This window comes from Fukomys damarensis, unplaced genomic scaffold (genome assembly GCF_012274545.1).
Source record: "Fukomys damarensis isolate Sample0158 unplaced genomic scaffold, DMR_v1.0_HiC HiC_scaffold_19, whole genome shotgun sequence".
NCBI classification, from domain to species: domain Eukaryota; kingdom Metazoa; phylum Chordata; class Mammalia; order Rodentia; family Bathyergidae; genus Fukomys; species Fukomys damarensis.
Window position 1 is genome coordinate 58,372,708 of NW_022900931.1, and position 10,157 is coordinate 58,382,864.

At 49.8% G+C, this 10,157-nt stretch overlaps 1 protein-coding gene across 1 annotated transcript in view; it reads left to right on the forward strand.

The window, feature by feature from the left end:
- Eif3k (eukaryotic translation initiation factor 3 subunit K) overlaps positions 1-2,620 on the forward strand; it is a 9,979-nt gene extending 7,359 nt beyond the window's left edge. The window contains exons 5-8 of the mRNA XM_010632820.2: positions 141-207; positions 294-371; positions 1,486-1,611; positions 2,557-2,620. Of these exons, the coding sequence (XP_010631122.1) occupies positions 141-207; positions 294-371; positions 1,486-1,611; positions 2,557-2,588 (303 nt within the window). The 3' untranslated portion in view covers positions 2,589-2,620. The remainder of the gene's footprint in view (positions 1-140; positions 208-293; positions 372-1,485; positions 1,612-2,556) is intronic.
- Positions 2,621-10,157: the final 7,537 nt, after the last annotated feature.

The following is a 10,157-nucleotide window of genomic DNA, read 5'->3' on the forward strand; positions in this document are numbered from 1 at the left end:
AAAAAAAAAAAAAAAAAAAAGGCAGTACATCAGGGCCGGTATTTAGTTCAGTGGTTCTGCCTCTTTCTTCAAAAGTGCAAGGTCCCAAGTTTGATCCCTGGTACCAAAAAAAAAGACTAAGTATACCATTCCTCTCTCAGCAAGCCCTAGATGAAAACATGGACCTCTTAGAAGGTATAACTGGCTTTGAAGACTCCGTCCGAAAATGTAAGTTCTCTGAGCTCCTCAAGGGATGGTGGGGTGGGCAGCAGGGTTCGGGGACAGCCCCTCACCACTGTCTCTCCTCCCCACAGTTATCTGCCACGTTGTGGGTATCACATACCAGCACATAGACCGCTGGCTGCTGGCGGAGATGCTCGGGGATCTACCCGGTGAGACTGCTGGCTCCCTTGTGCCAGTCTGGGAGGTGGGGTGGCCAGGGACAGTGGGCCTCTGCCATCTCTTCCAGTAGACCCATCTCAGCCTCTGGGCTGTCACCAAGGGCAAGGCCAGTAAGGAAACAAGGGTTTGTTGCAGGCTGTTCCTGTCCTGTGGAGAGCTTGTGTCATTTGTCATCTCTTCCTGTGGAAACTAACGAGTTCTGACCCTGTTCCGGACAGCGCTCTGGACACTGGGCAGCGAGCAGAACAGAAGGGCTCAGTGACAGAGCACGGGTCCAGCATGTACCAGGCCCTGGGTCTATCCCCAGCCCTCCAAAGAAATGTGAAAAACTAAAAACACAAGATTCACATGCCCTGTGGCAGTTGATGCTGTGAAGGACATTAGGTCAGCTCATAGAGGGCAGTGTTTGAACATTTACACTGTGGACTGAGCCAGGGCCTTCTTGTTCGTGGGTGGCTGCGGTTGTGAGGTGCCGGGGCAGTATGGTATGGGTGGAGGGGTGGCTGAAGGGGACCAGGTCCTGTGGGGTCTCTGCAGGACTTTGTTCTTTCCTCTGAGTGAGATGCAGCCACAGAAAGTCTCTGAGCATGGCCAGCTGCGACCAGATGGATGCTTTTAACAGATCTCGCCAAAAACGAAATGTTTATATACTTATTTTTGCAAAAAAGACAGGAAAGTCAAGAAACTAAGGGAAGCCAGGCATGGAGGTGCACCCCTGTAATCCTAGCCATCTGGGAGGCTGAGGCAAGAAGTTTACAAGTTTAAGCCTGGCCAACTAAGTAACTTAGTGAGACTCTATCTTCATATAAAAAGGGCTGCGGGCATGGCTCATTGCAAAGGCCGTGGGTTCAGTCTGCGATACCGCAGTAAATAAATAAGGTGAAGACAAAAACCCTGTCTAGGAAGGATGAGAGACAAGTGCAGCCTCTGGTGGCGGTGTAGGGAATGAGCCACAGAACAGGTGAGACTCATCTGGCTGTCCAGGCAGGAGCCAGCTGCAGCTGGGCAAGGAGGGCGTCCTCGCTGGTGAGTTTTGATCCCTGGCCCCCCAGTGCTGTGGGATCCAGCTGACCAATGTCCCTGTGCTGCTTGTGTCACCTACAGACAGCCAGCTGAAGGTATGGATGAGCAAATATGGTTGGAGCGCTGATGAGTCAGGGCAGATCTTTATCTGCAGCCAGGAAGAAAGCATCAAGCCCAAGAACATTGTGGAGAAGATCGACTTTGACAGTGAGTGGTGGCCAAGGTCTCAGGCTGAGGGGCTGCGAGGGCCTTTCCATGGAGACCGGTGCTGGGAAACTTACCTCCGGGCTCCAGGGCCTGTCTAGGGGTGTCCAGTCAAGGAGGGAAAGGGGCTGGCAGATGTCGCCACATTCACCTGGTCCCATACGCTTCGTCCTTTTGTCCTGCCCTGCAGTCCAGTTAGTGGGTAGGAATATGAGTTCTCAACTTTGTAGCTGTCTAACTTGAGGCCATCATACTGCTGTACCTTAATTTTCTCATCTGAAAAATAGGGGGCTGGGGATTTAGCTCAGTGGTTCGCTGCCTGCCTTGCAAGCGCAAGGTCTGGAGTTTGATCCCTGGTACCAAAAAGAAAAAAGAGGAAGTTGGGCATGGTGGTGCACACCTGTAATCCCAGCCAGCTCTTGGGGAGCTTAGTGTCTTAAGACTTGGTGATGTAAAAGGAGGGTGCCGTGACAGATGAGACAACGTGAAAGCCCTTCCTTCGATTCCCCAGTACCACGAAAAAAATAGAAAACCTATAAACTGAGCATGATAACACATACCTGTAATCCCAGGATTTGGGAGGCTGAGGCAGGAAGATTGAAAGTTGGAAGCCAGGCTGGACCGCATAGTGAGCCTCCTAAGGAAAAAGCCCCAGGGCCAGGGGTTTAGCTCTGGTTCTGCTGCCTGGATCACAAGTGCAAGGTCCCAGGTTCAATCCCCAGTACCCCACCCCGCAAAAAAGGAAGGAAAGCCCAAGGCCAGGGATTTAGCTCAGTGGTTCCACCGGCTGCCTTGAAAGCACAAGGACCTGAGTTTGATCCCTGGTAACAAAAAAAGTGGGTGGGGGACTTCTGTTCTTGAAGGATTGGGTGCTGTGTATGGGGTAGGTGTTTTGAGGTTCGCCTCTGGGCCTTCCCAGGTTAACCCTGTGTCTCCTTTCTTCTACAGGTGTGTCCAGCATCATGGCCTCCTCCCAGTAACTGCAAACCTTTAATAAAGACTTGTTGGCTCAGGCCTGTCTTTTTCCCCTCGCCCAGCAGAGGTCGCCTGGGAGCAGGGCTTTATGCCCAGGCTGGCGCCTAGCCCCGCCCCCTCTGTCATCCCACCGCCTGTTCCTGACCTGCCAGGTCAGGTTGGGTGTGGAGGGTGGCAGTGAGTCAGCCAGGAGGAGGAGGACGGCTGTGTGAATGGCCTGGCTCTGCAGGAGTGGAGGGCGGGTCTGTGTCCACTTCCTGCCTCTGCTCTGTGTCCTTGCTTCTCTGAGCCGACATTTCCTTCTCTGGAAGGGCGAAAATACTGTACCCAGAGAATGTGAGCCATGTGTTGCCCAGGTCGCAGTCTCAGTACTCTGGGGGTAGAGACTTTTATCAGAATATTGGGACTTTTGAGAACTAACTCGACGTCAGAGACACAGCCATTCTCCCTGAGTTGAAGCTGCACTCCCTTGATCTTTATCAGAGCAGCTTTTTTCTGTTTGTTTTGTTTTTGAGACAGGGTCATACTTTGTAGCCAGGCTGGACTTAAATTCAAGGCAGTCCTGCCTCGGCCTCCGGAGTGCTGGAATACAGGTGTGCGCTACCATGCCTGGGTGTCTCGGTGTGGTGGAGTGACCTTGGGCTAATGATTTTCCCTCTGAGCCTGTCACTGCAGGGTGAGAGGTGGGACAGAGGAGGAAGTGAAGTGCACGGGGGCTGCCCAGGTGTGCCCTGGCAGTGCCACTCACACCCTATTGTGACATCTCTTGTGAGGGCACAGCTGCCAGCTCGCCCGGCCTCCCTGCTCCCTGTGCTGCCCTGCATTCCAGGGAGGCCTTGCAGGGTGGAGCCAGCAACCTTTGCCCTGGGCTGGAGACCAGAACAGGCACCAGGAACTAGGAAGTGGCCCGGCCCTAGGCAGAACAGCAGTGCTGCTGCTTGTCAGAAGCAGCTTGGGTAGAGTGAGGGAGGGTGGGTCAGCAAGCGGCAGCCTTCTGGGTAGAGACACCTGTGCCTCGTTGGCAGGCGTCCTGGTGTCAGATGCGACCTGTACAGCTGGTCATCGCTGCTGTGTGGGAAGAAAACCCCACCTGCCTTCCAAGCACAAGGTCCCGAGTTCAATCCCCAGTACCAGAGAAAAGAAATGACCTCTTCCCTTTTGGTGGTAGCATCTCGTCCTGCTTTGCCGGCCTGTTTTCACTCCAGTGGGACCAGCCTTTGAGCAGCTGGCTTTGGGGAAAACCACTGGGTTTAAACCACAGCCCCCTGGCTTTTAGGCATGTTAGTTTACCTTTTGGGCCACAGTTTTGGCATTGAGAATCGTAATTACATATTTAAATTCTAAATTATCCTGGTATCTTGGCGCACACCTGTCATCTCAGCCCTCTCTGGGAGGCTGGGGCAGGAGGACAGCAAGTTTAACCCCAGCCTGGGCAATTTAGCAATATACTTTACAGAGGGATCCAGGATCTGGATATAGCTCAGTGCAAAGACGCTGGGTTCAATCCACAATGCTGGAAAAAAGTGAATAAATATGTCAGGAGTTTAGAACACAGCGTGGTAATTATGAGAGATTGTAAGTCTATTCCTCTTGCACTGCTCAGGGAACTGTTCAGCAGCTTCCATAGTCAGCTGATAAGGAGTCTGCTCTCCCGTCTGGGAGGTCACTATCCTCCCTAGTCCACTGTCCTTTTTTTCTTCAATTTATTGAGACACGGTCTTCCTGTGTACAGGTTGGCCTAGAACTCTGGTGATCCTCCTACCTCAGCCTCCCAAGAGCTAGGATGACAGGTGCACACCACCACACCAAGCACCAATCTGCTTTTCTAAATGATACTGAGACACAGGAGGCAGCACAAATTGGTGCAGAACAAGTGCTTACTCAGCGTGTACAAAGCCATGCATTCCAGCCCTAGCACCAAAAAAATCAAAACCAAAACCATGGGATACAGCATTTAGTTGTAACTGAAGTCTCAGTGGTGGACAGAAATGGTGACACTAATACCACTCTAGCCAGGCTCCTTCATACATCGTGTAATCCCAGCACTTGGGAGGCCGAGGCAGGAACATTGCTGAGTTCAAGGTCAGCCTGGCCTGCAAAGCAAGACCCTGTCTCAACAACAAAAGAATGAAAGCCCCTCTGGTCTCTGTCCTGCTGCCCTCTATAGGCATGTCCGCTGTTATCACCACTCAATGCTGCCAGGAAGTACCCTCAAGGCTACAATTATAGGGAGCCTTTAATCTGGCTGGGCTGCCGCCACCTCTGCGCCCTTGGTCTGGGAGGTTTCTCTTAGTCCAGCGGGAGCAGCAGGGAGGCTGGCAGCCCAGCACCCAGGCTTGTGAGGATCACAGGGCGTGGGCTCCACGTCAAGCAAGAGGTGGCAGCCTCGCCCCATCCAGCTCAGCCCTGCCACACCCTGTATACAGTGAACTCTGTGTCCACAGCCATCCGCCTTTTATTTTTGGTACCTGTGATTGAACTTGAGTCCTTGTGCTTTCAAAGGCAGGCGGTGGCCCCACTGAGGTAACTTCCCGGCCTCACAGCCCCATTCTTGATAGTTCTGTCAGCTCACTGTCAGATTCCCGCACCCTCTCCAGAGGGCCTGTTTCCAACAGGACCCTGGTCCATCAGCCTCCCTGGGCGCCCTGCACCCCAACTAATATGGTCTGTTCCCTCAAGTGGCCGGAGGCACCTGTGACCAGGGGCTTCTGATCCAGCTTTCCTGCTGAAAGCCATACTTCCCATTGCATTTAGAATAAAATTCTGGGCCCAGCCTTTCGTTCAGTGGCAGAGCATTTGCTTAATGTGCTAAAGACCCTGGCTTTAATCCTAGCACTGCCAAAAAAGAAAAAAAATATATAAGTTCCTCACCAAGGTTTTATGTCCATTCGTCCATCCACTTAGGACTGATTACACTTCTCTCTGCCAGTCACTGCTTCAGAGGTCAGGGATACAGAGGAGACCAAAACAAAGATTCCATCCCTCATAGGCTGAAATGCTTGGGGAAGAAACAGGCAAGGTACAGGTTAGAAATGGAATGGGGGTAGGGATGTAGCTCAGTGGCACCGCGCCTGCCAGGCAAATAAGTGTAAGACCCTGAGTTCAATTCCCAGTACCCCCTCAGAAAAAAGTCATGTTAAATGGTAAGTACTATGCGTGAAGGTACAGGCACCCACCCGCTTTCTTTTGTAGTACTGAGGGAGGGTTCAACCCTTGGCCTTGTACATACTAGGCAGGCTCTACCACTCTACACCCCTAGCCCCAGGATCCTATTGTAGTCTCCCCCCACCACTTTGTATTCTAGTTCCTGTTAACTGCAAAAGACAGGGTGTCCTTTTGTATAGGGATTGAATTTAGAATCTTTTCACTGAGTTATGTAACCAGCCTGTCTTTTTGTTTACTTCTTCCAAGTCAGTGTTTTGCTAAATTGCCCACACTTGGCTCAAACTCAGGATTTTCCTGCCTCAGCCTCTCAGAGTGCTGGGATTACAGGCATGTGCTACCAACAAAATACTGGGTTTCAGTGTACAGTCTGATCCTTTCCACTCATTGCTCTTCACACTCCCTGCCCTCTCCCCCTTATTCCCTTCCTTTTCTCTAATAATCAGCTATGTCATCTTTCTTAGATTCCATTAGGGAGAATACACACTCTGTCTTTCTGAGTCTGCCTTGTTTTGTCCAACATGATCTGTCAGCAAGGTGTTTCGCATGAGGTAGTCAGGGAAGATCTCATAAAGTAGGTGATATTTCTGTTCAGACCTGCAGGAGAGAAGGCCATGAGCCATGGAAATCCAGAATCTGGGTGTGGAAGGGATAAAAAGCTATCATCAAACCTGTAATACTTGTAATCCCAGCACTCTGAGAGGCTGAGGCAGGAAGATGGAAAAGTTGCCAGCCTGGGCAATTTAGTGAAATCCTATGTCAAAACATTAGGGCCGGGGATTTAGTTCAGTGGTTCCACAGCCTGCCTTGCAAGCACAAGGACCTGCATTCGATCCCTGGTACCAATAAAGTAAAATAATAATTTAAAAGGCTGGAGATGTAAATGCACAGTCCCTGGGTCCAATTCCCATTACCAGGTGTCAACAAGTGTCCCCAAGTACAAAGGCTCTGAGGGTGAGTGTAGCATCGGGTATGTTGGAGGAGCAGCAAGGCAAGGGAGCTAGGGGGAGGTGGGAGGTGAGCCTGAGGGAAACGGGGGCCCGCATGTAGAATACCTCTGGGGTCTGGCTGAGGCCCCAGGACTTCGCACTGTTTCAAAATTTGGGCAAGAGCCTGGCATGGTGGCAGAGAGAGCCCGGAGAGGGACACTGCCAGTTCAAATGAGCCCACTTGCCATCTTAGAGAAACATAGGTTTCATTTTTTACTTAGGTCCCAAGCAGTCCCAGAAGCCATTTCTTCAACCCATTCCCTTGAAAGTCTGCCAAAAACCACTATTTTAAAAAGCCTTGAAGCCAGGCATGGTGGTGCACGCCTGTAATCCCAGCACTTGGGAGGCTGAGGCAGGAGGATCGCTGTGAGTTCAAGACCAGCCTGGGCTACATAGTGAGTTACAGGTAAATCTCAACTACATAGTGAGACTCTGTCTCAAAAAAAAAAAATAAAATTTAAAAAGGCTTGAGACCAGGAATATAGCTCAGTGGCCCCTCACCTGCCTGGCAGGCACAAGGTTCTGAGTTCAATTCCTAATACCAGAAAAAAAAAGTTAAAAAGCCTCTTAACCTGTAAAAATCACCTCTGTTCTGCTTGCAGAGTGGTCCCTTTCAGGTTTAGCAATAAACCCGCTTGGCCAAGTGTGATGGCACACACCTGTAATCCCAACACTTAGGAGGCTGAGACAGGAGGTTCACCTGGAGTTTGAAGTGAGCCTGGGCTACATGGCAAGTTCAAGGTTGGCCTGCACTGCATAGTAAGTCTCAAAATCCAAAATAAGCTGGGCATGGTGATGCACACCTGTAATCCCAGCCCTTGGGAGGCTGAGGCAGGAGGATCACTGTGAGTTTGAGACCAGCCTGGGCTATACAGTGAGTTTCAGGTCAGTCTCAACTACACAGTGAGACCCAGTCTCAAAAAACAAAAAAACAGAAAAACCCCACCAAAATCAAGGGCTGGGGATTTAGCTCAGTGGTGCTGTTGCCTACCTTGAAAGTGCAAGCTTTTGAGTTCAGTCCCTGGTACCAAAAAATAAAATAAAATAAATGTGCTTGGACTGTTGAGTTCTCATCCTTTCCTTCCCACTCAGCGGCACACATCTATAATCACAGGTTCACAAGAAGCTGAGGCAGGGGCTGGGGATTTAGCTCAGTGGTTTGGCTGCCTGCCTCTTAAACGCAAAGATCCCAGTTTGATCCCCAGTACCCACCCCAAAAAAAGCTGAGGCAGAAGGATTACAAGTTCTACCTGGATAACTTTGTGACTTAGCAAGATCCTACCTCAAAATTTAAAAACTAAGAGCAGGGGGTGTAGTTTAAGGAAAAGGTCCTGTGGTCCTGTGCTCAACCCCAGTAGTCAAAAAAAAAAAAAAAAAAAAAAAAAAAAAAAAAAAAAAAAAAAAAAAAAAAAGGCAAGCACAGTGACACAGACCTGTAATACCATGTAATCCCATTGCTTGGGAGGCTGAGGGAGGAGGATCTCTGTGAGTGTGAGTTGGAGGCCAGCCTGGGCTATGTAGCAAGATCTTGTCTCAAAAAAACCTAAAAAATTTTTTTAAATCCCCAAACAGGCAAAAAAATGCTGGGCAGGGACAAGCCAGGGCAAGCTCTCCTCCACACTTTCCTCCTTTTGTTGACTCTGTCATTCTCACGAGTGTGGAGCCTCAGGAAGCCTCTGAACCAAGCGAGAAGGATGTGATTTGACTCAGGTGTTCACGGTCTCCATCTTGGCTTCTCTTGAAAAAAAAGAGTGTGGGAATGAAGAGAGGGGAGGCTGCTGTAGAGTCCGGGGCAAGATGGTGAAGGTGCACAGAACCAGGTAGGGCAGAGGGCGGGTGCAGGAGGAAGTGGGTGGGTTCTGCATACACACAGTGGAGACGGAACGACAGAATTTCCTGACACACAGGATGCAGGCTGTAAAGACGGAGAAATAAAAGATGACTCCAAGTTTTTTCTGAGCAGCCGGAGGATGGAGGGGCCTGGATTGAGACCTGCATGACTGTTGGATGATCTGGGTTAGGGGGAAAATCAGGAGTTCAGCTTCGAATCAATCTTTCTTTTTTTGAGATAAGGTCTCCATGTAGCCCAGGCTGGCCTTGTACTCACAGCTATCCTTCTACCTCAGCCTCCCATGTGCTAGGATTACAGACGTGCACTACCACACCTGGTCAGCTTTGAGTATTTACCTTTGAGATGCTAATGTAGATTGCTATTTATATCTGTTTGTTTATTTATAGTTGCCCATCCCCACTACAAGGTCACTTGATAACTGACAGGTCCATCACACTCACCACTATATGTCCAATGCCCAAGAGAACAACTTGCACATAGTAAGTGCTCAACAAATGTTTGCTGCATGAATGAAGATAGACATATACCAAAAAATCCTCTAGCTTCAAAGTCAGCCAGTACCTGTCCCAGTGTAACTCCCATGGCTATTTTTCTCAATCAGCACTGGGGACTGAACTAAAGCCCTCCCTGAGCTACATCCTTGGCCCTTTTTTTTTAATTTTTTGGTACCAGGGATCAAACTGTGGTCCTTGAGCTTGTGAGGCAGTCAGCGGAAACACTGAGCTAAATCCCCTACCTTTTTATTTTTTAAGACAAAGGCTTGCTAAATTGCCCAAGTGGAACCTGAACCTGTGACCCTCTTGCCTGAGCCTCCTAAATGCTAGAATTATTGGTCTGTGCCACCATACCGGGCTCCACTTGCCATTTTGTGAAGCCTACCCAAGCTGAACACTTTGTTTCAGCTCATGTTCTTTCTCCAGACCCTTATTTTTGTGACACCCTTCACTAGAAGATAGTTTCAGAGGTCAGAGATTTTCAGTCTTTCTTTCTTTCTCTTTTTTTTTTGGTATCGAATTCGGGACCTTGTGCTTGCGAGGCAGGCGGCAGCACCACTGAGCTAAATCCCCGGCCCTGTCTTTATTGACAATACAAAAAACATGGTCTAACACACAATGGGCTTCCAATAAGTATTTGTTGCCTTTGCCAGCCGTGGTAGCATATGCTGGGCGGCTGAGCAGAATGACAGCAAGTTTGAGCCCAGCCTAGGCAATTTAGCAATTTAGAGAGATCCTGTCTTAAAGAAAAGGAAAGGAAAAAAGAAAAGTGAGAAGTCCCTGGGTTCAATTCCCAGTAAAGCAAAAATAACTACACGAAGATATAAATTATTTGTTGCATCTGAATGCTAAATGAGTGCATTCCACGCCAGAGCCGATTAATTCTCAACGTCCAGAACTGCCTTGTGAATCATTCATGATCTGTCCCCGCCCTCAAGCGAATGACGTGCACCTTCACGCCAGAGAACTGGCCGGGCTCAGCTCGTACCCGAGCTGAAGGAAAGCGCGGAGAGTTGAATGCTGCGCAGGCGCTGAGCTCCCGGGGTGGGGGTGGGGGGCGGTCTCGATTCGTCAGGT